The sequence below is a fragment of the Mangifera indica genome, chromosome 6 (assembly GCF_011075055.1).
Source record: "Mangifera indica cultivar Alphonso chromosome 6, CATAS_Mindica_2.1, whole genome shotgun sequence".
Classification (NCBI taxonomy): domain Eukaryota; kingdom Viridiplantae; phylum Streptophyta; class Magnoliopsida; order Sapindales; family Anacardiaceae; genus Mangifera; species Mangifera indica.
The window spans coordinates 1,614,704-1,641,753 of NC_058142.1; the positions used below are offsets into that span (position 1 = coordinate 1,614,704).

Below are 27,050 nucleotides of genomic sequence, written 5' to 3' on the forward strand. Positions count from 1 at the left end.
ATTAAATATTATTTTATTTTTAATTTTTAATTATTTAATAACATAATAATATATCATTATTTCTGTACATAATATTAATTATATATTAATATTAAAAAATTATGATTGAATCTATCACATCAAATAAATAAAATTTTGAATCTAATAATTAATAGCACAATTATTATATCAAGTAACTCAAAAATTTAATTTTAATATATCATTAATAATAATAAATTTTAAATTTATATTTTTTTATTTAAACAATTATATCTTTGTTATTTAAACTATCATCGGAAAGCTAGTCTTCATAATTTATTCAGAAATTTTGTGGCCGCATCCTTGAGATGTTATTCTACTTTATAAGTAGAATAAATATTTCTAAGAGCACATGTTTACCCTCGTAATCCCAGTGTTCAAATATTATGTTTCACACATGACACATGGGAGTGTTCAACGATAAACTCTTATGCCTGAATGATATTTTAGCAGTGTTGGTTGAAAGTTATAACGGAATATAGCCCTACAATTAGAGTCAAGAAGGTGGAGCCCATGCAAGGAATTTGTTGATGGGTTGCAGGCTTTAGGGGATAGTCTCTTGAAACCTGAATTTAACAAGGGACTTATTTGTAATTATATTATCTTAAGTTGTTATATAAATATCTGTTTATAAATTTATTGAGTCTTATACCCAAAACCTACTTAAGGGAGATAGTAAGTTCACACAACCCAAACTTAACTTGGGGTTAAAATTGGTTGCACAATAGTTTTACCCAAAACAATATTATTATTTAGAAGGATTCCCTCAACAACGAACTGCTAGGAACAGCCTGACCCAACTCGGTCCATTTTTCAACAGGGTGAGAATAATTAAAAAATAGATTCAATTGGCTTTCCACCAAATCTATTAGCTTCCAGTACATAAGAAAAAAGAAACCCATTTACCTGCTTTCAAATACTGAGGCTCTGGAAAGTGTAATTTAGATAGTAGAGTTGTGGACAAAATGAAGTACTGATGAAAAGCTTCGTCAGCCAAAGGCGATGGTAATGGGATCCACCTTCCAACACGAACTGAAGGAAGAACATGGATAGAATTTTTGTATGGCCAAATCACTCTTTGCCACCCAAACTTTGATGAAATAAAATGGTCCACTCTTTAAGTTTGAAAGTTTTTTTTTTCACACGATTTTTAGTTTTATTAATGAAAATCATTAACTAAAAGAGTAAAAAAATCATTTTATCTAAAATTCTAATATGTTTTGACTCGTTATCCATTTTAAACATAATCTGTCAAGGTTTTGTTTTTGAGATGTTACAAACTTAAAACTATTGTGTAATATAATAGTTTTATGTTGTATCAAAGAAACACACAATAATCAATAGAAGTTGTATTTGATGCCTCAAATCAAATGTTTTCTTTTGAAGGGCACCAAATGGGAAGAGGAACTAGAAGGCAGCCGTGGAAAAGCTGACTGGTTGGATGAGACATGAGGTAATGGGTAAAAATGCTTACAAGGGAAATTTTTGGGGGCTTCTGTAGGCTGAGAGGTCAAGAAACACTCACAAAATTCACGATTTTGTTCTATCAAGGAATTATCGGTCGTGATACTGAGAAGTTCCCTCTCGGGATTTTTGACAGAGAGGGAAATTTTGTGGAGGTGTTACTAACTGCAAATAAGAGAACTGACCCATATGGGAAAATAATTGGCTGCTCCTGCTTCTTGCAGATTGTTGTGCCTGAATTGCAAAAGGCCTTAGAAGGATACACACAAGATAAAAGAGACATCGTTTCAAAACTTTTCTTTGATATGCATATGTTCATCTTTTAAGCTCTCCATGATTTTAACAGTCCTTTTTTTTTTTTTTCAGTATATGCATCTAGCATCATCTTGGTTGTAGCAGTAGCATGGAGCTAGAGATGCAAGAATTCCTTCTGGAAAATATTTTAAATGCCGGATTATCATCTGCTTTTGTCTTTCTTGGCCTCACAATTTTACCCTCAAAAGGTGTCTCACGAGGGAGGGGAAAGACAATGGGTTTATATTAACCCAAGACCTTCCGCTTCTATTAGATGTGCAATTTTTTACATCGATAGCTTATTTGAACTGAATTTTCATGCATATTAATCTTTTTCTTCATGCCATTGTAGAATGGCTGATCCTGGGAAAATCTTGTTTGAGCCGGTGACAAGTACGAGACTTTCACCTACACAAAGATTTGGTAAGTTTTGACATAACAAAAAACCCCTGATATGGCCTGAGAAATCACAGCAAGTCAGGTCCACCTCAAACAGTACACCAATGGCTCTTTTGTTCACTTCAACTCCACATGTTTAGATTTAAAGAGATAATAATGTTGTAGCTCAGCTTTTACAAGTTGAAATTGAGCTCACCGCTGTTCACCTCAATGAGCTCATTAGCTTACGGCCCAACTCAAATATAATATCAACAAATCCTTAAAAATTAAAATATTGTATTTACACCCCTAACTCCTAAACTCAAGCTCAAGCTAACAACACTCAAGCTCATCGAGTTTGAGCTTGAGCCCTATGCCTACTCCATCAAAGTGAGCTCAATCCAAACAATAATTGAGTTGGCTTGTTTTCAAACCATTAAATTTAACCAACTAAAATGCCATTCAGAGTGTGCCTTAATCTAATTACAAAGTAAAGATATGAAGAATTATGTGAACATGCACGTTGAATACACAACTTCCATTTCATAAATATCAAACATAAGATTAACAAGATCGAAGTTTTAGTTCAGTCTTTCCCACTATACAATTTTGTAAATGACCCCTAAAAACAAAACCAGCCCTAAAATCTCAATTCCCACACAACATTAGCCATATACCCATAAATTAATTAAGTTAACCGAACCCGGGATCACAAAAAAACCATTAAAGGAAGGAAAAACAGAGAGGAAATGACACACAACTCTCACCTGGTGGATCATGCATTCTGTCCACAATCTTCCATTATTCTCCTCCCTTGTACAAACCTACCACCACAAACCAAAATGAAGTGCTGGCTGCTTCAAAATCTTTCTAACCGGATACTATACAAAATCTAGCATGCTGCATAAATGAAGTTCATCTCTTCATTAATTTTTACACTTCTTTATATACGCATAAGTTAGCACTTATAGCCACATAAATTTGGGCAGAGAACAATCTTCTTTCGCTATATTGTCAACTCTTCTCTGGCTTGCTGCCAGATTCATCCTTTGTAGGGCTTTCGGAGGAATCCCCTGCCTGAGACTCATTTGGCTGACGAACTTCGATACTCAAACTATTGGAATTAATATGCTCTTGAATAATCTACAAAGAAAAGATACACATCGAAAATTGTTAGTATGTGACTATCAATTTTTAGTCACAATGTACCTCAACAAGAACCAAATAAAGATTACACGAAGATTGTCGCTTGTTACAATTTCAAACAATTTTATCACCACCAAAAAAGTTTATCTGCACTGTGATTCTGGTACCATGATAATTAATAGCATACCTGATCACCAGCATCTGGGCCCTCCAAGTGAAACATAATAGGGCGACAGCGCTTATCTTCATTCATCAAGCTTGAATTCTGGAAGTGAGCCACAAGGGCTGCCTTTCCCTGTATCCGAGCATATGCCAAAGAAGCAACTTTCTCACTGTTAAATTTCTCCCACTTCTTTCCATTAAATGCCTGAAAAAAGAAAAAGAATAATCTAGAAAGCATATTCAAGAATTTTATTGGATGGAAATTTGAGGATGCTGCTAGTTGCCTAAAAGAGTGTCAAATAAATAAGTACTTGTAAAGGAAATCTTATAATCAGCTAGGAAATAAAACCTCATAAAATGGGATAATGTGTGCAGGTGACAGCATATTGATAAATGCATAGCCAACATTGCATTTATTCTGCATCATAAATGAAAAAATGTGAATCAATTTGAACTAACTTAAAGAATTGTCAAATCTTCTCGTCCACACAAGCCAGGTCAATCACCTTAAAATCAATCGGCAAGTAGAGAAAATCATAAGTACCCTTGTGATTTTCATCAATAGCAGCTAGCAACATTTTTGAGGTGTACCTGAAGAAAATTAATAAAATCACAACAATGAAGAATTGCCATTCTTTGTATCAACTATCACAAGCATCATAGAGATTAATCTTACTTATTTGGGATATTTTTAATCATCAAGGTTGCCCGAGTATCTTCACCAGTCTTAATCTTTTCCAAGTCAAGCAGAAACTGTTTCTTGGTATCTATCTGGCTCCCATTATTCTCAACTCGCCTGCTCCGTCCACAATCAGTCAAACCCTCCATATTGGTGGGTGTCAATCCTGGGTATGGACCACTGCTTACAAAAACAGGGCTAAGTCTGGGTGAAGACATCATTCTATAACTCGAAGAACCATTTTCTGAAATATTCCTTGGAATGGTAATGCCAGGATTAACAGTAGCACGAGGACCAAGATGATTCACCATGAAACTTCCATCATTCTGCCCTATACCCATGCCACGGAAAGCAACAGGATTCATGAATGAGGTTTCCAAAGACTCCGAGAAAAACCCAAAGCGTCTCTCCAATGGAACACCAGAAGGTGCAGATCCAACATGATGATGGTGATGATGATGAGAAGATCCAAGGAAAGAGCCTTGGCGACCGGAATATGGAAACCCATGGTTCTTTCCATTGGGTGAGTATGGAAGCCCCATACTTGGCGTTGGCCAGGCTGAAGAACTGACATGTTCTGAAAATCTATTTGGACTTCCCCAAAGAAACTGGGATCCAGATAAAGTCTCCATACCAGGTCCATTCGAGGTTGAGGTACCAAAAGAGGAAATGGTTCCTTGGTGTTGGCCCAAATTTGGCTCTGGAAATGAATGAGACTGGGGAAATGCAGCTCCATTGGTGAATACATGCTCCATGTGACTACCCCTTCCTTGGTCCTTTCCAATAGGTGCAACTTTTACAGAGTTTGAAACTGGGGAATGTAAGATAGATGCCAATCCAGGCGAACTGCTTGTGGTGGGGCTTATGTTCCTATAAACAGGAGATTTACTAATAGTTTGCAGTGAATTAGGTTCAATAGGGCTGCTGAACTGCCCCCAGTTACCTGCCATAAAAGTCACATGAATTCATCAAACTTAGGCTGTAAGAGTAGCTAAAGATATAATCAAAACTAAAAGATCATGACTCATCAGTGACCTTACCAGGCGGAGAGTTGGTAATTGGTGAACCAACGTGATGTTGCAAAATCCTTGATTCATCTTGATCAAGGTCTTGGTTCAGTTGTAGCATCAAGCTAAAGTGGGCAGAGGGTGAAACCAGTCAATATTTTAATCATTGGTATCAGCATTGATAAAGCAAGAATCGATAAAATAAAATATAATAATTCTAGAAATTACCCCACAAAAAGAAAAAAAAAAGTGTGCAAGTTCGATACTTAAAGAATATAAACCAAATATCAAGCTAGCTTAGCCCCAGATGACAGTGTTTTGCAGTGATTTAAATCACAATCATTATCAGTTTGTTTCATAAAACAAAAATTAATGCATGATTAAGATGTCTAATCTCACGTTCACAGATAGAAGGTAAAAACAAAAAAACAAAAAAAAAAAGAGGAAAATTATGAGCACCATTCTACCCCAGCAAATCAGATTTTAACCTCACCTTGTAGTTGTACCAAAGGCCTTTATGCTATCAGAGGTAAAGCTATTAATTAACAATAATATATGAAATCAAAGTCAAAAAAAAGAAGAGATAGCAATAAAAAATAATAAAATAAAATAATTAATTTATACAAGTCAATAAACCATTCACAGTTGATGAGTCAAGAAAATCAACATACGCACTTTCGACGAGCTCCACCAGGGCGGCTAGGTTCAAGCTTGATGCGTTTGCCAGCTATGTCACTTCTATTTAATGACTTCAGTGCTGCTTCTGCCGCTCTAACATCATAAAATTCAATAAATTTATGGTGCCTCTTATGGGGGGTTTCCCTTATCTGCTCTTGTATAAACACCAAATGGCACAGATGTCAAACATACAATTGCAAGGATCTTCTTGATATAAAGCAATGTGAAGAAATAACTTAAGCAGAGTCATCCATCACCTCTTTGACCTCGCCATAGGCCCCAAATATTTGACGCAGATCCTCATTTGAAACCGATGGATCCAAATTAAAAACTACAAGAGTTCCTTGATTCAAATCCTTGTCTGACGGATTATCCTGGTGCAATAAAAGAGAATATAATTAAAATAAATTGATAATGCAAAATAATGGGGATGGTGACAGTCAAAAGAAAGTGGGACAAAATGTGTGAAGCTACTAATCTGCAGTGAACCTTCGGAATTGAGAAGTGAATGTCAAGTTTTCTCCGTCGGAGGGGCTTATTCTGCAGTGAACGCATAGCAGTTCGAGCAGCACGAATATCATAATATGAAATCATCACAAAACCCCTATGTTTGCATGCAGTGTACAGAGTTCTGATGTCGCCATATTGCTTACAAGAAAAAAATACACCACAAATAAAAATTAGCGCTCATATTAATAATGAACTGTTGAGTTAACGCTCGGTGCTCACTAATGAGCAAAGCAATCAATATCAGCCTACAGGCTACAGCTTATTAATTAAATATAGGCATTTAAAAAATATAAAGTCCAAACCACTGCCATTTTTTATTTGAAGTTGGAAAGCTTCGATATGACAGCAGCACCAGTGACTACTTCCGTTGTGATTTCACTAATTCTATCAGTCTCATTAAGCCAAACAAATCCCAATTGCAATTCTACAAATTAGCAAGGTACTACCACTATTATCATTTTTACTGCAAAGTTCATACAAATCCATCCTTTTTGGGCAGACGAACACCTTCCATGTTGGTAATTACTACGAATGGACCGCAATTTTTATTTTTTACTGAAAAGCCTAACTGGCATCACATAAAGTGGGTCATCTAATTATGACATCCTTCTTTTCATGACATGTGAAAATGATTGGAACAAAATTAATAAGATAAGTTTCCCAAGTTATGACTAAAATATTCCGCCAACATGGCAACAAGAGTTAAAAAATGATCAACTATTTCAAAAATCTCCCAAGCATAAATGATTTATAATGTTTATGAATCCTTAAATATTGTCTCATAAAATATATGAAAGGCTCTCATAATTTAGTGCCCACTCTTATCATATTGAATGATGAATAATGACTAATATTTCAACTAACTGATTGAAAGGTAAATCTAAAAAAATTGGGAGATTAGAAAAATGGATCTTATCAAGATATAAAGACAAGATTTTCTACCAAATTAAGAACTTGGTTACCTCAAAAAGAGCTCTCAGTTCTGAATCCTCAACATTACTATTAATATTCCGAACAAATAACGTTCTTGAAGGATGTTCGCCATACGGATGTTCTCCGGCAACAGTTCCCACACCATTAGGAAGACCATAATGGGGCAAACCATTCCCAACAACCCCATCAGATAAGCTTATTTTTGACATACTTATTCTCAGGCTCTCTTGAGTACTGTTTTCCAACTCCATACCCCCTCCACTGTCAAAAAGATCATAATCTTCCAAGTCCTCAAGTGAAGAAGGCAACCCACTGAGGTCAAAATCATCCATAATACCAGCTAAAAGCTCTTCCTCATCATCCGGAAGAAAGCCTCCAGTCACGGAATTCGCATTGTCTTCAATTGAATCACCTCCCTCCACGTCTTGATGGTCCTTCCTTAAGCCAGATGAGACATCATGAATAGATTGATGACCAAGTCGCACACCATTCAAGTTCACTACATCCAGGTAAAAAATGTAAGAATCTGATAATACTTAAGGGAACATAAATTGCTTAAATAACAGCTCTACATACACTTTTCATGTGGAAGAACGGGTAATGAACTAGAGAAAAGCGAAGCATCACTCGAGGCATGATACGCATCAGATCTAGCTATGGTCCCCCAGACACCGCTACCCACTTCTTTAAGTACACTCAGCGGTGGAAACTTAGTAGTACCTATGCACATCATTTGAAAAACTATATACCAAGTTTTTTTCCTCTCCAAATAACATGATAACAGATGTCGGGATTACCTGAAGAATTGTCAAAAGTCTGCTTCATGGAACCACCCTTCCACTAAAACACAAAACCAATTTAAAACACAACTATTAAGTACCAGTTTCCATTAATATGATTTTATGAAAAGCAATAATAACATCATGGTAACTCCAACTACTTTATAAAAAGAAGACACAATAACTGACACACCCAAAATTGAAAAGTAATCTCTGACTTGAGCACCCAACAGAAGATTCAATTTTCAAACAAATTCATTCTTAATTAATTTCCCTAATTCCCAACCCCCAATGAAATATCAATGCTTTAATTTGGCTACACCCTCTTCTAGTCCAGAAATAAATTATACACAAACATCACTAAACCTTGTAAATTAATCAAATTCAGTATATACAACATAAGTTTCAAGCGTGTTCCGAAACACCAAATTTAAATTAAAAAGCGCTCCAAATTCACAAGCAAAATTTCCAAACATACAAAAACCAAAACAAAATTGAAAAAGTAAGTGAATTAACATTCATATATTAACCGAAAGAAACGCACAACATTATATCAAAATGAGTAGAAAACAAAAAAAAATCAAACCCCATTACCGAAATTAGAAGCAAAACCCTAAAGCTGGAACAAGTGATTGGCAAGTTAAAGACTTTTACAACGAAGAGACTTGAATTGAATGTGAACTGTTTTTTTTTTTTAATTTCTTTTTTTTTTCCTCTTCTTCTTCACTAAAGCAAGAAGAGTTGCCTATAAAACTCGCACTCCTGCTCTTTAAAAATAAAAAATAATAATAATAAAAGAGCGGAATTTGGATTATGGTTGGACGAGAAAAGTTAGAAATAAAAGAAAAAAGAACGGCTTATTGACTGTGGGGAACTAACTCTATTTAAATGGCTTTTGAAGTCCGACGAAACGTCACTTATTTTTCGAAATTAATTTTTATTTTAAAATATTATTAACATTTTATTTGAATCAATTATTTTTTATGCATAGGGTCGGATTCGAAGCGAGTTTATTCAAGCTCGAAATGAATTTTGCTCGAACGCGCCTGAGCCGAGCTTCCCTTAAATGAACTCAAATACAAACCTGAGCCTAAATTTTAAACAAAAAATGAATACAAACTCGAACCCAAATATAGGTTGAAAGAGCCGAACTGGACTCGTGAACCGTTCACTCAAATAAAAAAAATTTTAACTTAGAATAAACGACACCGTTTATTTCCTAAAATACTGTCATGAAGCCAAGCTTTCGAGCTTGAAATGTAAGTCTGAGGTAAAACATATGAGTTCGAACACTAAAATCATGAAACAAAACGAATATGAACATATATTTAACAAGTTTGGTAAGCCTGAGCTTAGGCTATTCAAAAATGAGTCAGGTCCTGTTCGGGCTTGATTCAGCTTATATCTAACCCTACTGATGCATATCTGGATATAAATTAATTAGGAAATTAATTACTAAATGACGGTGCTAGGGAATGGGGGGATGTCAAAAGTATAAAGACCGCATATTTTGGAGAAGAGTGATCGACATTTTCCCATTAGTTTCAGCTTTTTGTATATATGGAATATCTAAATTTTTTTTCTTAAAACTTATTTATGTTAAAAACTAATATTATAAAAATAAAATAATAATTTTTATTATCAAATTTAATAAAAAAATAAAAAATTACGTGTTTACATAAATTACCTATATTTTTTTAAATACAATATTTTAACTCTTATATATTTAAATAATTTCATCTATGAATTTCAAATTTAAAAACTTTATCTATCATAATAAATGATTTATCCATCATAACTCATTTATTCAAATGAGTGAATTGGAATGATCGTAGGGTCTTCAAATATTAATAATCTTTAGCAAATAAAATTGAAAGAACTCTTATAAAATAAAACTATGTAAGCAAAAAAGACGACTTTTAAAATTAAAAGCGCATGACAATGATACTAGTGATGCTTAAGGTCAGTCGAATAAGTGATAAAGAGATAAAAAATACTGGATGTAAGAGAGAGGATCTCTTATAGGATTAAAAGTGTGGGTTAACGTTATCAATAGTAATAATAAAAATCGATTACGAATGTAATAAAAATGTGAGAGATGATGAGTATGTAAGAGAGTGTGATAACAAGAGTGGTGGTAGGATCGATTAAGCAGTTAAAGAAGAATATGGTGAAAGTTAATTAGAAAAATAAAAGAAAAAAGTGTTGATTAAATTTATTTTTTAAAAGGGTATTACAGAATTTTGTTATTTTGAGATGAGATTATAATTTTAAAAAATAAAATAGTTAAAAATATTATAATAATTTAATTTAATGATATTTCGTCAACATCCTTTGTCCAATTAAATTCTGGGTAAAAAGTAATTTTTGTAGTCATGGGTGAAAATGGTTTTAAGGGTAAATCTTGGGTAAGAAAAATGTTAATCACTAAAATTTGATTTGAATATTATAATTTTTTAATAAAATTAAAGAGAATAATGATTAGCCACATCAGCGGAGATGAGGTGTCGGCATTTACAACACATCGTCGTCCGTAAGATCTTATTTTCTTAATTATCTTACTAATCTCACGCGATATAATTGTAATTAAAGAAAGGTTAACTCTTCTTGTATATATAAATCAATTTAAATTTTGCTTTGACTACTTTCTTCATTTGAAAGATAAAGTCAATATTCTTCATTTTAAATATTATTTATTTATTTATTTATTTATCCGTTTTAATTTTTTAAATTTATGAATCCCAATATTGGGCATATTCTCACGAATATTCCATCATTCAATGATATCCTATCTGAAAATGGGAGCTTTTATTTATGATATTTATTGTATTCCATTAATTAAATATTTAATTCAAAGATTTATAATTTTTTAATAAAATATATTCCTTTATAATATATTTTTCACTTTTATTTTTTATTTTACAGAAATTGTAAATATGAAAAACGAACCTTACTTATTACAAAATATATAAAATTGTTTTTTAAAATAATTTGAAAAAAAATTCTCACATCTGTCATTTTAAATGTCATCTTCAATACATTCCCAATCAGCAGCCCACGTGTGCAAAATTACAGATCAAGAAGGCCAAACGACTATTTCCCACCCAAGGTATGCTGTAATGACAAGTTTCCCCCCTTTAACTATGGAAATACCAAACACCCACCCATGGCCAGTTAAATTTAACAGAACCCTAACGCCTGAAAATTTTATCTCCTTTTGCCCCCCTAAAGTTTGAAAACAAAAATTTCCCCCCAGCCTAAGTTTAAGAAAATGGCAGTTTCACCCTAGGGTTTGGTTTTGAAATCTCCGGCGACCTCTCCGGCTCCGTTGCCGACGGCTTCTCCCTCCCGAAGAATCCTCTCCTTCCGGTGATCGGTTTCCTCCTATTTGGAGGCCCGATCGTCGCCGGAAAAGCGGTGGGAGACGAAGAACTTCGTCGGGGAAGACGAAGTTCTTCGTCTTCCCAGACGAAGACGAAGCCGTCGTCTTCGTCTGGGAAGACGATCGTCTTCCCAGAAGAAGACGGTTGTCTTCCCTGGGAAGCCGATCGTCTTCCCAGACGAAGACGACGGCTTCGTCTTCGTCTGGGAAGACGAAGAACTTCGTCTTCCCCGACGAAGTTCTTCGTCTCCCACCGCTTTTCCGGCGACGATCGGGCCTCCAAATGGGAGGAAACCGATCACCGGAAGGAGAGGATTCTTCGGGAGGGAGAAGCCGTCGGCAACGGAGCCGGAGAGGTCGCCGGAGATTTCAAAACCAAACCCTAGGGTGAAACTACCATTTTCTTAAACTTAGGCTGGGGGGAAATTTTTGTTTTCAAACTTTAGGGGGGCAAAAGGAAATTATATTTTAGTTTATTTTTTAATATTATAGAGAAAATGACAATTTTACCCTTAACCCCGTTACTTTTAACTGGCCATGGGTGGGTATTTGGTATTTCCATAGTTAAATGGGGGAAACTTGTCATTACAGCATACCTTGGGTGGGAAATAGTCGTTTGGCCGATCAAGAATGATACCGGGACAAGCAAATGGAACAACATCATGGAATTAATTAAGATTAGTGATTAATTCCACATCTAATTTGGTTTTATATGGAGTAAATAATAATTAATTAAAAGTGGAAACTATACTTATAAACTTCACCAAAATGGTTATCATATTACTTGTACTAAATTTATAATCTCACACTGAAATGATCCAACGTGTCAAACAATAAAATAAATATTACGTATAGAAACAAAAATGTATTAATAAGTATAAATAAATTGAAATGTTATTATACGATTAAATAATTTTAAATTAAAATAAAATAAACAATTAAATCATTGAATTACATGATAATATATTAGTTTGTTTTGTATTTATTTGTATTCAAACATTTTTTAACTCAAGTTTAACTCAGATTTATAAATAAACTGACTTTCTTAACTCAAATTTGACCTGTACAAATTTGAATTGAATTCGTTTAACTTTTGAGATCAAAACTAATTCGGTTTGGGCCTAATATTAAATACAATGAAAAACAAAAAAATAAAATAAAATTCCCTCATAAAAAAATCTTGTTCACAACCCCACATAACATTCTTAAGTAGTAAGCCTATCTCACTTTACATTTACTAAAAAAAGACATAAGAGGGAGATCCCACCATAGCTTTTTCCATACAATGGATAAAACCTAACCCATGCATAATTGGGAGATGTTAGCATCAAAACTTTACTTGTTTGAATAAATTGGTGAAGATGGGCGGTGGGCCTCTACACACCTTTCATTTTCAACATCAATTTGGAATGTTGTTGGCCTCATTAGGGCTTGTCTTATACCAACTCCTTTCTTGTCTAACTTCCATCATGCAAGACAAAGCTTCAAGAAATTGATTATAAAATTAGAAATAATCATAGATATCACGAAAGTATATCAATCAATATTGAAGGTGGATATAAGTCAAATTCGTTTTAAATGAGTTAAAACTTGAATTGAGCCAACATAATCATTGCCATATCGAGTAAATAGAGTTTAAGTTTCTCATTTTAAATTTAAATGAAACTCAAATAGATTTTGAATCCACTTAGGATTCATACTAGTAAATAATTTTAATTTATTATATAATGATTTTATTGTTTTTTATTTTATTTTATTATGATTTATAATTATATGATAAAAGTGGTTGATCTGAATCATTGAATATATTATGCACAAAAAATCTATCGTGGGCAAAAGTGTATTTATCAAATTTGTGGGGAATTATAAAGGAGTTTTAGTAAGTTTATAAAGTTATATGGGCAGACTTGAAATATTTCCAAAATAACCTCAAAGTCCAAAAGATTTTCATCAATCAAACCGATATAAAAAATTTAAGGCTTGAATTGGCAATCCCAAGGTTTGGGCCTGAATTTTGTTTAAAGTCCAAATTTGAACAAATCAAATCTAATTTGGAATAGGGGAAAAGGAGATGTCCCACCCATTTTTTAGCCCTTTCTCATTGCATACCCACGCCTTATGAAAAACTAGAAAACTCATCCAAATTTTAATCTATTTGTATCCACCTACATTTTTTCAGTTAAATTAAGGGGAAAATTAGTCATTTCATCAATAATATTAAATAATTAAAAATTTATCTCATTTTCCCACCTTTAATTTGAAAAACTAACATTTATCCCCTGAATTAAGTTTTAAAAAATTCATTTTTCCCCCTGAAATGCAACCACTTTTTCCGACGACAATGGAAAAGATTTCGTCCAGAGGTCGACCACCTTTGGACGACGATGACCTCTAAACGACGATCGTCGTCCAGTCTAGATGATGTTTCGTCGTCTATTCTGGACGACGTTTTGTCGTCGTCGTCGTCGTCGTCCAGTGAAGCTCAACTAGCGTTGTCCATTCTCTGGACGACGCTTGTCACTCTCCCTCCAGTGGCTAGAGGGAAAGTGAAAAAAAAATTAGGGATTTGGGGGGGGTGAAAGTCACTTTTCAAAGTTCAGGGATGGGGTAAAAACAATTTTTAAAATCGGAGGGAAAATATGTGATAAAATTATATAACTGAGATATAAACAATAAAATGACGGTTTTACCCCTCTATTTAACGACGGTTTAAAGATGGGTGAATGTTTGAATTTTTCATCTGACGTGGATATGCGGTTGAAATAGGGCTAAAATATGGGTGGGAAATAGTCCTCTTCCCTTTGAAATATAACCATTTGTGTCTTTTGATTCGACCCCTACTTTTTTTGGAGTTTCATACCAGGACAATATAGGCTCGCTTAGGCCCATTAGAGGTCCTGGTCTAATTCATACTTAAAGCCAAATTACCCCAATTGACAAAAATCTGACCTTTCATCAGCCAAATATTTAATAACCACCGTCGATCTGTACTACCAAACCGAGCTCTCATTTTAAAACATTGACCCCAGATGAAACCCTAGATAGCACGTTCTCTATATAATGCTCCAGCAAACCCTCAGCAAGCTCGGCGGCTAACGAGAAAACCCTAGCTAAACTCGCTGTGAGTCTGTCTATAACATTTTTCTCTGTTTTCTCGGATTCACTGCTCATATATTTCGCTAATATTGATCTTGATTGCTATGTTTAGAGGCAGGTAAGTTAGAAGAAGAAGCAATGGCGGTACCGTTACTGTCGAAGAAGATAGTGAAGAAGAGAGTCAAGAAGTTCAAGAGGCCCCAAAGCGACCGGAAGATATCTGTCAAGGTATATTTGAGTGTTATCTCCATCGATTTATAGTTTGTTTTAAGTTGAATGTGTGAGTTTTGAATGAAATGAAAATGATGATATGTGTTGTCGCCCCAGTCTTATTTGCATCAGCAAATGATGATGCAATGTGGTGATTGACATTCTTATCTGATTCTGATGATTTAAAATAGATATGTGTTGTTAGTTCTGATTGTGTTTTGGTTTGTTAAAATGGACGTGACGATGATAGCTATTGACACCCAGTCTCACTTGCATCTCTTGATGCAATATGGTGAGTTATGGATCGACTATCTGATCCTCTTTAGGTTTACAACTATTTAGTTATCCAATCAAACCTGGTGATTTTACTTGTTTTTCCATTTTTTGTAATTTTGTGCTGTTGGGATATGATGATTTCTTTTTGACACCCAGTCTGACTTCCGATGGAATCTGGTGATAGATATCGACCTTTTATCTGATCCCACAGCCTTTTCTAAACTATTTTTAATCTATGTATTAGTATATTTATGTTCTTTAGATTTTAGTAATAGAATACGCAACTGGATGTGATGATATCAATCCATATTTTCTGTTATTTGATGATGAATTCAAAACATGCACTACCATCTGATCTTAGTTGCATATTCAAATTACTCTAGTTGTCTAACTTGATGAAGGTTTTTTAATTTGATGTTTTAAAACTTCATCAGTTTTCTACTATGTTGCTGCAATCTATGATGCAAACTACCATATCTATGATTTTCCTATGATTATTGTTTAAAAATTCACCATCTTTCGGCTGAGGTTGCAGCATTTGTTTGAGCTTTGTAGTTTTGATTTTTTTGCCTTATAGAATGTTTTTTTTGAAATTTGCCCATGGTATCTGATGTCCAGAACTTAAATTCTGTAGCTGGACATTTCGTTTTAAGGGCAGAAATAGAACAACAGGTCTTTGCGACACAGTTAGCTTAATATCTATCCAGCTTTCTGTTACTTTATCCCTGCTAACATCTGTTTGTACGTTGATCTATTTCATGACGTGAGTAAATGTGAATTCTTTGACATTTGCTTGTATTTAGAATTCACTGTGTAGGGAGTCTTAAATGGTTTTATACAAAGAAAATTTAATGTTTTTAAGGATATCAATATTTTTAGTCTTTATGAATTATTTGTTCTGTTTTTAGTCCATTTCTGATTTGGATTCTGTGACTGTCATTTCTTAATTCTTCTACTGGGTTGAAATTTAGTTTGGTGATATTTTCCTTCCTTCTGTATGACAGGAAAACTGGCGCAGACCAAAGGGTATCGATTCTCGAGTGCGTAGAAAGTTCAAGGGATGCACTCTTATGCCTAACATTGGTTATGGCTCAGACAAGAAGACACGCCATTATCTTCCAAATGGGTTCAAGAAATTTGTTGTACACAATGTCAATGAGCTTGAACTGTTGATGATGCACAACAGGTAAGCTCATAAATTCATAAATCACTTGGTTCTTTTAGCTTGCGATAGTAATATTCTTTCATTATTTTTCAGGACTTATTGTGCTGAGATTGCACATGACGTGTCCACAAAGAAGAGGAAAGAGATTGTGGAACGTGCTGCCCAGCTTGATGTTGTTGTGACTAACAAACTTGCTAGGTTGCGCAGCCAGGAGGACGAATGAGCTTAAAACTATTGTGTTTTGTAGCTTACTTTGTTTATCAAAATGCTTAAATCAAAAACTTTCATAATTCTGACATCAAAAGATATTCTGTTTGTTGCTGCCACATTTATTTTAAAAACATAGACTACGTCAGTACTAATGTGTATTAGAGAGGTAGGCTACCTTAGTAAAAAATTTCATTATTTTAAATCAAAGATTGAAACCCAAATATGATTGAAAATATTTGTTCACTTTTTAGTGGCATATATAATTTGTTTTCCTCTAAAATCAAATTTCCTTCCTGATATCTTATTTAATATCAGATCGAAATTTCAATACAATAATCTCCATTTTTCTTGCATTCGAATGCTGTTCTTCCTGGAGTTTATTAAACCCTAAACACTATTTGCATTTCAGAGGTTTCAAATTTGGTGCATAACTATCACACTTGTGCCATCAATCTTGCCATTTCTGGCTCATTTTAGTGCTGAAATCATTGTTTCCATCTCTTTCTGCATTGACAAAACATAACCTTCGGCAATCTAGTTCTAGTTTTTATTCCTTTCTTATGAATGATATCACGCGTATTCTGTGTTAACTTTAAGCATGGATCTTAATTTTTCCATTTATATTTGACATTGATTTGCAACTTTTGATAGTGAGATTGACAAAAACCTTTGGCGATCTAGTTTACACATGGATCTTAATTTTTCCGTTTATATTTGATGCCGCTTTGCAATTCACTGATATTATCTTTTCTCGCTGCATCTGATGTCACATTGCTAAATTCTCTTCAATTATGTTTGAATAAAGTCAAGGTACTCTCCCAATCTCCCTTTACTTCTCGGTTCAGTTTTGAATCACGCCTCTCTGGTTCAATGATGAAAATGAAGGATGTGAGATGGTTGACCGAGGGGAAGGGGGTGTAAAATGGGAGGAAGACAATAGAACTCGTGGTCAGGCCAGAGGTCAGAGTTGATGAGACCAGCTACAATATCAATGATTTGGAGGAGAGTGGAGCAGTGCTCCAAAGAGAACAAGGCATCAAAAATGAGAAAAAATGTTTTGGGCCAAACATTAGGTGGCAAAATGTAATGCACTCTCAACTAAATAACAACTAATTCAACAATAAAAATTCCTTGCGTGTGGATGCATACATTGATTTGGCACCGAAAATTGACAAATTGACAAAAGATCACAGTGTGCTCAAAATGCTTTCATTGATTTGGCTTTTTCTCATTAATTTATTTATCAATAAACACAATGTAGAATGATGATGAGCCCTGAATGGATGGGCACTTAATTAAAATAGAAAATGAAATTGATTTATAATAATATAAGAAAAGACAAATACCATGTAGTCAGTTATTCAAAAGTACCTTAAGTTACCTACCAAGCGTCTGTCTTACAGTTGAAAGGTGTTGTTTGGCGCCCTTTCCCACTCGTTTCTCAACTGCTTGAGTTAGTTGCAGGGTCTTCAAATCAATAATTGGTAATTTAGAGAGACATCACTTCACATGTCCATGTTATTTTTAACTTTGATCCTGCAGAAAATTAATGTAAAGGAAGCCATTTTCTCACGCTCAACAAGACAAATAATTCCATGGAGAGAGAGGAGGAAGACCCGGCTGAAGTGAAAAAGATGCTGAATGAGTTGAATATGGAGCTTTATAATAATATCAAGCATATCATCATATCTCTTCATCTTGGAGTTTCTGATGGGATCGACTGCAAGGTTGAAGATGCTAGTAATGTGAAAGGAACTGAGGAGGAAAATCAAGAAATATTGAAGAAATTACAAGGCCAAGAGAAAAAGTCGAAGCTCCTAGATTCCTTCAACCCAGGAACTTCAGTTGACATTGTAGATATTCCTATGAATATTGATGGATCAGAAGAAGAAGAAGAAGGAGAAGAAGGGTTAAGGGATTTTATTAGTTTGATCGACTACCATGATGAAGAGTTGGAACGGTCGATAGAGTGGCGAAATGGTGCGTAAAAGCATGCTTGAGTTTCTTCTCATCTCATCCATTCTATTGGAGACAATAGCACTTGAAAATACAACAATGTTATATGTAATAAAAACTCAAAATAAGAATGTTAATATTTAAGGTTTCAAATGATAACTTATGAATGAAATATATTGAATGTTTCAGATGAAAACTGGTCTTCTTCAAGTTGCTTTGAACAAGTGAAAACTTACCAAGAACTTCAGTCTAAACCGAAAAACCATTTTGTGTATGGTTCAAACTGCCTTTAGAGCAGAGATGCAGATCATAAGAATGAGAAAAGACACGACAGCCAGCATTTTTGTCAAAAAATGTTGATGGGTTAAAACAACTGCTTCACTCAAGCTGTGATGAAATAGAGCAGCAGTTGAAACAGGAGCAAAGAATATCACTGCTCATTATGGAACCTACGATCAATCATATTTTTTTCAGATGACTAGTTAATTATTTTCTCTTGCTTGGAACCACCTCCCCCAATGAGTTGATCAATATCTTTGGTTCGTTTGCTCATTCTTCTATATATTACTATTCAATCCTTTCTTGTTTGATTCTTTCTGCTGATAAAAGATCAAACATATACCAAGTTTGATATTTGAACTTCTGTTCACTTTCTCTCTTCACATCAGTCTCCAAGTCTGAACCAGTTCTAATTGTCACCGATTCAAAATCATCTAACCACTTCCCCAGCAGATGAATTCAGTTATCTGTTTTTTCAACTTTTGTGTTCTTTCTTCCAGATTGAACTTTATGTTCCAACAAAAATTGTATGCTTTTGTAGATGCTACCAATAATCCCCACAAGAACAAATGCCATTTCTAAAGTGGTGAAAACGGCTAGAGTCTCTTAGAACAATCTCACGTTCAGTGATCTTTGCCATAAGCTTAATGGCAGAATGGCAATCACCACATACACGAAGATTTTTTATCACTGTTATAGTACTGGACTCCACAGTACTTACCAATGCAAATGCAATAGCAAGCCTTTCACTGTGGTAAGACAACATCTCTTCCTTTTGTTCATCCTCAACATCATGCAGAGAAAACCTTTGGTCAGGTGTATAGCCAAATTCCTTTAACTTTCCTCCCAACCAGTCCAGCTTTTTATATATATTTTCACTGAGGGGGTGTGACCTATCTCCAGAAAGAAACTCATGCTTCACTCCCTTTAGGTTTACCCAACTGCATCCTGGTTGTTTAACAATACCCCCTTGTTTCATTTTCAGCCTAAATCGTGAGACATCACTCCATTTACCAGCTGAAGCATATATATTGCACAACAAAACATAAGCAGCACTGCAATGAGGCTCCAAATTAAGAATGTGCTTTGCAGCTCTTTCAGCCACTCCTAAATTGGAATGCATCCTACAAGCACTAAGTAAAGCTAGCCATATTGTAGAACTTGGTTCCATAGGCATATTCCTAATTAACTCCTCTGCTTCTTCTAATTTCCCAAATCTGCCCAAGATGTCTACCATACAAGCATAGTGCTGAAGCTTCATCTTATTGGACTTATATCTACTCATATAATCAAAAAAGGATCTCCCCTTCTGCAACATCCCAGAATGGCTGCAAGCAGAAAGCAAGCCAGTGAATGTAATTTCATCTGAGTCTACCCCTGCACATATCATTTGGTTAAAAAGTGTTAAAGTCAACTGACCATATCCATGTTTTGCACTTCCGACAATCATTGAGTTCCAAGAGACAATATTCTTCTTACCAATTTTCCTAAATACAGCCACAGCATCATTTACGTTTCCACATTCACAATACATGACAATAAGAGAATTTCCCACAAAAACATCATTCTCTAAACCTAGCTTTATCGCTAACATGTGGATCTCTCTACCCCTGTCAATGGCCTCTACTCTACAACATGAACTCAAAACACTGGTGAAAGTAGATTGATTTGGAAAAATTCCCCCTTTAATCATGTCAGAAAAAATTGTCATTGCTTTTTCATGCTTGCCATTCAAACCATTCCCTGTCAGAAGAGCTGTCCATACCACGACATTCATATGCAATTTTTCATCAAAGATGTTGTAAGCATTCTCTATTTGCTTGCAGTTTGCATACAGTGTAATAAGTGAAGCACTTATAAACTCATCAAAACAACACCCGATCTTCACAACATAAGCATGAACCTGCACCCCTAAACATACATCCAACACATTTGCACAAGCTGCCAACACACAGGCAAACGTGCTCGATGTGGGAACAATACCAAAACCCACCATCTTCTTAAAAAGAAACAAAGACTCATCATGCATCCCATTGCTATCAAGCCCACCAATCATCGAAGTCCACGAAATCACATTCCTACAAGGCATCTCCTCAAACAAATTTAAAGCATCCTCTACTCTCCCATTACAACAATAGCCATAAATCATTGAATTCCATGCCGCTACATCTTTCACAGGCATCTCATAAAACAATTCCTCAGCCTCATCAACATGTCCAAACCGCAAATACCCATTAACCATAGTCGTCCAAGAAACAACATTTCTTTCCGGCATTTTGTAGAACATCTTTGTAGCCACGGCTAAATTGCCACAATCTAAACACCCTTTCAGCATTGAGTTCCAAGAAACCATGTCTCTAACGCTCATGTCGTCAAAAAGGGCCAATGCATCATTAAGTCTATTGTTTTGAGTGTAACCAGCAATCATTATAGTATATAAATGAGAATTTGGCGATGGGATTTCATCAAAAAGCTTGCGAGCCAGGTCTAATCTTTGGTTTCTTATGTAATTGTGGAGTAATAATTTGTAGGATGGAACGCTATATTTTGTGTAATTCATTAAACCCATCAAGGGTTTGGAGAAGTTTTTGAAACTCTGAAATATGGCGCGAAATGTTGGCATGGATGGGGAAAGCAACCATCAAAACCATCACTGGAGGGCTCGGGCCGAAAACTAATACTAAACGGCACCGTTATGTTTCCACGCGGATTCTATCGTATGCAAAGTTTTTTTTTTTTTTCCCTCTCTCTGTGCTAAAACGCAGCGTTGTTGGTCGGGCCTGTTAACTCTGGCTGTGTGGGTAATGTTTAAAATATATATTAATTATTTTTTAATTGAAATAAATAAATCAAATTCTGTGTATTGATGATTTAAGGGTGCATGTCAAAGTGTTGCATGAAAAGAGAAGACAACAAAAATATGTCCATGTTGATAATAATATATACATTTTTTTTTATGAGTAACCTCATTTGTTAGGAACTTGAACACCAAACTGATGTCTCAGAGAGACTAACCCAACAACTTATAGTAATATTTACAGTGTGAACGACTAAAAGACCTAGCTTTTCAAGATCAAAGATAAGCATAAGCATCTCTGAAATTGGCAAATTTCCTCCTTGCAGAAAAAAGTATAAATATTTAAGAAGTCATATGATTTCATATCATGTTCGATCCAAAGAATATAGTGTGAGAAAGAAAAGGAATCTAAAATCATAAATGTAAACAAGAATCTGGGTTTTGGTTGACTTGTCTTGACAATGAAGCATGCTTTTTACAACCTCACATAAATGATAGAAGCCTTTGGATTGGAACCAGCAGCCTTAGCAAGATAAAGAACAAAAACCCTTCATGCAATTGCACCTACAAACCTTCCTCTCCTTCAACAAACACACGTAGAAATTCTTTCTTCTTTCAACAGCTAGCTTTAATGGCCGACACTGATCGGAGACAAGTTGCAACATATCTTTTACTTACATCATCGTTCTAGGCATCGGTGGCTGGGCTATGAATCGAGCAATTGATCATGTTTTCATCATTGGTAAGTAAAGTACATAATAGACGATCCATATGATATTTCTAGTACTAGTTTTATGCATGTTGAATGTGAAACTTGCAAGCCCAGGACTTGATCTTTCTGCAAATTTTTCAACTGTATACTTCCCGATGGGTAATGCTGCTACTGGGTTTTTCATGACATTTGCTTTGATAGCTGCAGTTGTTGTTGCTACATCAGCAATTGCTGGTGAAAATCATATTCGTAAATGGAATGCCGATAGCTTGCCATCTGCAGTCACAGCTGCTACCATTGCTTGGTCTCTTAGGGTCCTCCCCATGGGGTAAGCGCAAAGCTTTGGATAGGGTTGTTTTTGGACACTTGCTAATAACACTTTAATATAAATGCAGCTTTGCTTGCAAAGACATTCAGCTTCACATCAGAAATGCCCATCTGGTAAGAATGTAAGATTATTGAATAAGACTTTCTTGGGTTAATTAGCAAAGAAAGCCGTTTGAATGAAATACTGAGCATAGGCTACTTGGTCTTTGCAGAGAACTATGGAGGCATTATTAATCATCCTCTCAGCTTCACAGCTCTTGTACCTGGCAACCATTCATACCGCTGCAACAAATAGGAGATCTTTATAAATTCAGGTTGCTTGACGCAAATATCCTGGGTCTTGCAATCTTATTTTGCTAAAATTTGCATTTTTCCTCGTTGGGGTGATTTACGTAAAATTTGATTGAATTTTTATGAACTGATAACGGAAAATGATTTGCCAGCCTCATATTGGCATTTATCATTGTAAGGTTCTAAGTAAACATTTGCCTATGAAGAACCACTTTATTTGGCTGTGAAACTTTAGAATTTAAACCATATATGGAAACAATTAACTATACTTGATCCCCCAATTACTTGCAGTTTCACCGAACAAGTTAAACACCCACTTTCTAATGCATAACTTTTCCTTGGAGAAGCCAGCAATTGGCAGAGAGCTACAAATGGTAAAAATTACAGAGACATCAACCACCCACATGAAGGAAAATTAGTAGCAACGAAGTTTTGCCTGCAAAACTCAACTTATCGGCCATAACTTCTAAATGCAAAATTTCAGCCTTCACCATTAACATCATTTATAGAAATCATTGAACTATGTAAGGTAACCACAAAATTATCTAAAGAAACAAATATCCATCTAACAAATTCGAAAGCACTGGTCTCATAGTAAAATGTGTAATTTGAAGGTCACAAATCCGCACAACCCAATGGTAAAGGAAATAGATACAACATACACCAAGAAAACACAACACTGCAAAATTAAATTTAAAGAGAAACTGTAGCGAAAGCTAGGGACATTGAGTAATTGTCTACCCATGTTTATCACTAAGGTAATCATATAATTGTTGTCCATTTAGGTCCCTTGTCCTATTATTCTTAAGAAAAACCTTTGGATGGTTTTCATTTGAATTATCACAAGATCTACAAACCACCTCCTTCCCATCCATCACATGCTCCTGGTCCATTGAAACCTCATTGTGCTTTGTCCCTGCTTCATCACAAAAAATTAAGGATGTACAATATTATCCAATTAAAACCACAACCGATATATTAAAATTTTCACATTATAAGCAACAGAGTAGAAATCGCAACATAAGTTTATGTTTCAAATAAAACAAACACTTTCTGGCAAAGAGAATCCAAATATCAAAAACAGGTCAGAAAACAACAGAAATTTATCAACTACTAAGAGATATTCTATCTTTCAGGACTCTGGAACTTAATGTACAGCACAATTAACATCCATTTAACATGGCGAACGGAAACCTACAAAAAGAATCTTGAACCAGTAAAGCCACCAATTATCCAAGAGACCTGAAAAAATCATTCAATATTCTGACTAAGAAATCAGGAATGGACAACTCCCATAGTAAAAGTTCTTAGTGAAGCTAGTTCAAAGAAGTATATTTGTCAACTAGCACTCATACCCATGATTGTTGATGAACAGGGGAGGTAAAATATTTCTTAAATACATGACCAAGACAAACTTGAAAAAGATAATCATGTAAGGCAGCCTCATTGAAAATATTCTCATCTAGCCAAATCTGCTTTTCACTGCCTTAAAAGAAGAAAACTCCAAATTCTCAACTTGGTTGCATAGCATATTTTGCAGATGATCTGGCACAAAAAGGGGATACAGCTCTGATATATATACACATCCAAACAAACTCTCATGAGAAAGGAATGCAATGACATAATTCAGATCTATGAAGTTTCCTTAAGAATGAGAGATTAGGTAGAGAAGCAAGAATTGAGAGTGGAGAGACCAGCAGAATCTCTCTTGGTTTACATTTTGCAGCAACAGGCAAGAAATTCAATATGTATGGTTCAGAACATAGAGCGGTTAGCAAATGCCAGTTGTGACCTTTCATTCTATTTACTATGAACAAATCTCCACTTCTATCACTTAGAGTAGCATCCATATTAACCAGAGGGACCGAGCTACAAGTCTACCACAATGCTGTTTTTTACAAAATTAATCAGCTATTTCCCCATTTGACATAACCATATTTAGGGTATGCAGTCAATACAAACACATTACTTGGCAGCCAAGCACAATGATAACTGACAAATCAATACCCAGAGGCCAGACCTATAAACATGACTCTAAAAAATACACCTAACAGTTTTTGTCCTAAAATAAAAGGGCAGCATAATATTAACAGAGCCCAACCCCAGTTCATCAAAACATCTTTCAATTTAAAATACTTAAAGAAACTCAATTATAGAGGGGAAAATATTTCAAATAGAAGATCACAAAATACTTGAAATTCACAAACATTCCAACCTGACTTATCTACTGGAGCCTGTTAGCACATCAAGCAATCCACAGCAACTCATCCAGGATGTTCTTTCTGCTGCTTGTGGAGCAGAACCAAAAAAAGGCTGCATATCAACTCAGTTTTTCAATGCACATGACATCTAAAGAACAAAGAATTGATTTTCACCAAATAAAGGATAGGGGCAATACCCGTTTTTCCGAAGAGTCGGGAATTTCGGAATCTCTTATATATTCTGCACTGTAACTAGTTTCTGCAATCGGGGGTTCTGAAGAGGGTAAAACCTTACTCTCCTTTCCATTTGATATAGATTCCACCACAGTCGAAGGTGCCCCAACATTGTCCTCTGTTATGGGAAAAACATTGTCTTCACTTCTCTTTGATTCTTCAGTTTCCTTCAACCTAGTTTCTACTGAATCAGGAACCAAAGAATTCTCAATAGTATCACTTTGTGCAACAGAATTCAGCTCCTCAGTCACAGCTGCCAAAGGCTTAACAGAATCAACAGTAGTAACCGCATCAACAGTCAAAGGTGCTATAGATTCCACCACAGTAGAAGGTGCCCCAACATTGTCCTCTGATGTGGGAAAAACTTTGTCTTCACTTCTCTTTGATTCTTCAATTTCCTTCAACCTAGTTTCTACTGAATCAGGAACGATAGTATCACTTTCTGTAACAGAATTCACCTCCGTCACAGCTGCCAAAGGCTCAACAGAATCAACAGTAGTAACTGCATCAACAACTAACTTATCAACCTCCTTAAATGATGCCTTTTCAGTAATCTGAATCACTTCTTCCAGAAGAGACTCAACTGGCTTATTCTCTCCATTATGTGAAATTACTTCTGAAATTGAAGCATAGGCAGACTCAACTGGCTTATTTTCTCCATTAAGTGATAATGCTTCAGAAACTGAACCGTAGGCAACCTCCTCGGTTTTCTTCTCACCCACTTGAGATTCATCATCTGAACTACTACTACTACTGCTAGAACTCCTATCATTTGACTCCTTCAGCTTAATGTCAATAATTTGGCTCTCCAAGTCCTCCTCAGATTTCAATTCCCCTTCCACTTTAATAGCACCACCATCATCTATTTCTACTATATCGGCATGTCCTACATCTCCAGAAACTTCCTCCATGGACTTGTTGTCAGAGACAAGTGATCGAACAGGTGAAGGATCCCTCGTCTCCAATTCTTCGCTCTCTTCTTTAAATGGATGCTGCTGAGACATCGGGGAATTAACCTCACCGCCATCACTCTCCCTCTCATCTTGGCTTTTGGGATCGTTATTGCCTACAACCATTTTGACTCAATTCAATCACAATAACTTCATTCAAGTACAAACAACAGAATAAATTATCAAAACACACTCGGCAAAACCACCAGTTTCCCAAACAGTATCCAAAAAGAAAACAGAGTATTATTCCAAACAAACTTAACTCACACTCATCAAAGACTGTCTGGCAAACAAAAGAGAAGAAAAAACCCATCAACCCGCTTGAAAAGAACACAAAAGTAAATGACGCTTTCCAGATAAACAAGAAAAATTAACCAATACCCATAAACCCAAATGATAAAAAATATGTATCTAAAAGAAAAAGTAGACTAAAATGATAGAGTGACAGAAGCAATGATGGGGCTAAGTAACAAAAAAGTGAAAAAGAAAAATCTACCGGAAATGTTGCTATTATTGTTGTTATCAGTTGAAGAGCTGGTGTTGTTGTTGTTGGAAGTCCCTTGTTCCTTCTTTTTCCTAGCAGCAGCTTTCCTCCTTCTGGAACCTGACGGCATGATTGGTTGATTCTTGTGGGGAACACTCGACAAAAACAAAAAAATAAGTGAAGGGGCGTGTGGAGTTTCAGTACAAGAAGAGATCGCGTTTAGAGGGTAAGATAGAAACACAAGGATTAGGATGTATTGAGAAATTTCGTTAAGGCCACAAAATCGTATCAATGAAAATATGAAGTTACGGCGTTTGTGGCGAGTGAGTGACTTTTAGATTCTCTCTCTGAGTCTCTGTGCGGTGTGTGTATCTGTGCACTGTATCTTCTCCTATCCCAGATTCCACCGGGTACTCGTAACTTTGTTTTTAC

At 35.3% G+C, this 27,050-nt stretch overlaps 5 protein-coding genes and 4 non-coding genes across 16 annotated transcripts; 6 read left to right on the forward strand and 3 right to left on the reverse strand.

Moving 5' to 3' along the window:
* Positions 1–2,677: 2,677 nt before the first annotated feature.
* Positions 2,678–8,872, reverse strand: LOC123219153 (protein MEI2-like 5). 3 transcript variants are annotated; one of them, XM_044640919.1, is made up of 14 exons: positions 8,643–8,872; positions 8,067–8,109; positions 7,846–7,989; positions 7,299–7,768; positions 6,316–6,474; positions 6,084–6,200; positions 5,824–5,975; positions 5,642–5,683; positions 5,182–5,273; positions 4,139–5,084; positions 3,969–4,053; positions 3,812–3,880; positions 3,488–3,667; positions 2,678–3,297 (listed from the first exon to the last, which is right to left on the reverse strand). In XM_044640919.1, the coding sequence occupies exons 2-14, from the start codon at positions 8,092–8,094 to the stop codon at positions 3,169–3,171; spliced, it is 2,613 nt and encodes an 870-aa protein (XP_044496854.1). In that variant the 5' UTR covers positions 8,095–8,109; positions 8,643–8,872; the 3' UTR covers positions 2,678–3,168. The 3 variants fall into 3 exon arrangements, with proteins under 3 accessions (XP_044496854.1, XP_044496856.1, XP_044496855.1); XM_044640921.1 differs by lacking the exon at positions 3,812–3,880; XM_044640920.1 differs by lacking the exon at positions 5,642–5,683 and having other exon boundaries at positions 8,643–8,871.
* Positions 8,873–14,392: 5,520 nt separating this feature from the next.
* LOC123219253 (60S ribosomal protein L32-1) lies at positions 14,393–16,532 on the forward strand. Its single transcript, XM_044641093.1, has 4 exons — positions 14,393–14,551; positions 14,639–14,754; positions 16,017–16,198; positions 16,271–16,532. The coding sequence occupies exons 2-4, from the start codon at positions 14,665–14,667 to the stop codon at positions 16,398–16,400; spliced, it is 402 nt and encodes a 133-aa protein (XP_044497028.1). The 5' UTR covers positions 14,393–14,551; positions 14,639–14,664; the 3' UTR covers positions 16,401–16,532.
* On the forward strand, positions 14,825–14,911 carry LOC123219852. Its single transcript, XR_006502931.1, has one exon. It is a non-coding gene; the product is annotated as a small nucleolar RNA U31b (small nucleolar RNA).
* On the forward strand, positions 15,140–15,218 carry LOC123219853. Its single transcript, XR_006502932.1, has one exon. It is a non-coding gene; the product is annotated as a small nucleolar RNA U31b (small nucleolar RNA).
* On the forward strand, positions 15,297–15,373 carry LOC123219845. Its single transcript, XR_006502924.1, has one exon. It is a non-coding gene; the product is annotated as a small nucleolar RNA Z195/SNORD33/SNORD32 family (small nucleolar RNA).
* Positions 15,463–15,546, forward strand: LOC123219846. Its single transcript, XR_006502925.1, has one exon. It is a non-coding gene; the product is annotated as a small nucleolar RNA Z196/R39/R59 family (small nucleolar RNA).
* A 1,896-nt stretch (positions 16,533–18,428) lies between the features above and the next one.
* LOC123219252 (pentatricopeptide repeat-containing protein At5g46460, mitochondrial) lies at positions 18,429–21,324 on the reverse strand. Its single transcript, XM_044641092.1, has one exon. It carries the CDS (start codon positions 21,243–21,245, stop codon positions 19,167–19,169), a length of 2,079 nt encoding a protein of 692 aa, XP_044497027.1. The 5' UTR covers positions 21,246–21,324; the 3' UTR covers positions 18,429–19,166.
* A 428-nt stretch (positions 21,325–21,752) lies between these two features.
* LOC123219230 (membrane protein PM19L-like) lies at positions 21,753–23,051 on the forward strand. Of its 3 annotated transcripts, none has more exons than XM_044641053.1 (4): positions 21,753–22,161; positions 22,339–22,459; positions 22,527–22,572; positions 22,671–23,051. In XM_044641053.1, the coding sequence occupies exons 1-4, from the start codon at positions 22,128–22,130 to the stop codon at positions 22,764–22,766; spliced, it is 297 nt and encodes a 98-aa protein (XP_044496988.1). In that variant the 5' UTR covers positions 21,753–22,127; the 3' UTR covers positions 22,767–23,051. The 3 variants fall into 3 exon arrangements, with proteins under 3 accessions (XP_044496988.1, XP_044496986.1, XP_044496987.1); XM_044641052.1 differs by having other exon boundaries at positions 21,755–22,161; positions 22,333–22,459; XM_044641051.1 differs by having other exon boundaries at positions 21,754–22,459.
* Positions 23,052–23,313: 262 nt separating this feature from the next.
* LOC123219229 (general transcriptional corepressor trfA-like) lies at positions 23,314–27,050 on the reverse strand. Of its 4 annotated transcripts, none has more exons than XM_044641050.1 (4): positions 26,631–27,050; positions 25,152–26,250; positions 24,965–25,066; positions 23,314–23,668 (listed from the first exon to the last, which is right to left on the reverse strand). In XM_044641050.1, exons 1-3 carry the CDS (start codon positions 26,746–26,748, stop codon positions 24,970–24,972), a joined length of 1,314 nt encoding a protein of 437 aa, XP_044496985.1. In that variant the 5' UTR covers positions 26,749–27,050; the 3' UTR covers positions 23,314–23,668; positions 24,965–24,969. The 4 variants fall into 4 exon arrangements, with proteins under 4 accessions (XP_044496985.1, XP_044496983.1, XP_044496984.1 ...); XM_044641048.1 differs by having other exon boundaries at positions 23,314–23,665; positions 26,631–27,049; XM_044641049.1 differs by having other exon boundaries at positions 24,965–25,062; positions 25,148–26,250; positions 26,631–27,049.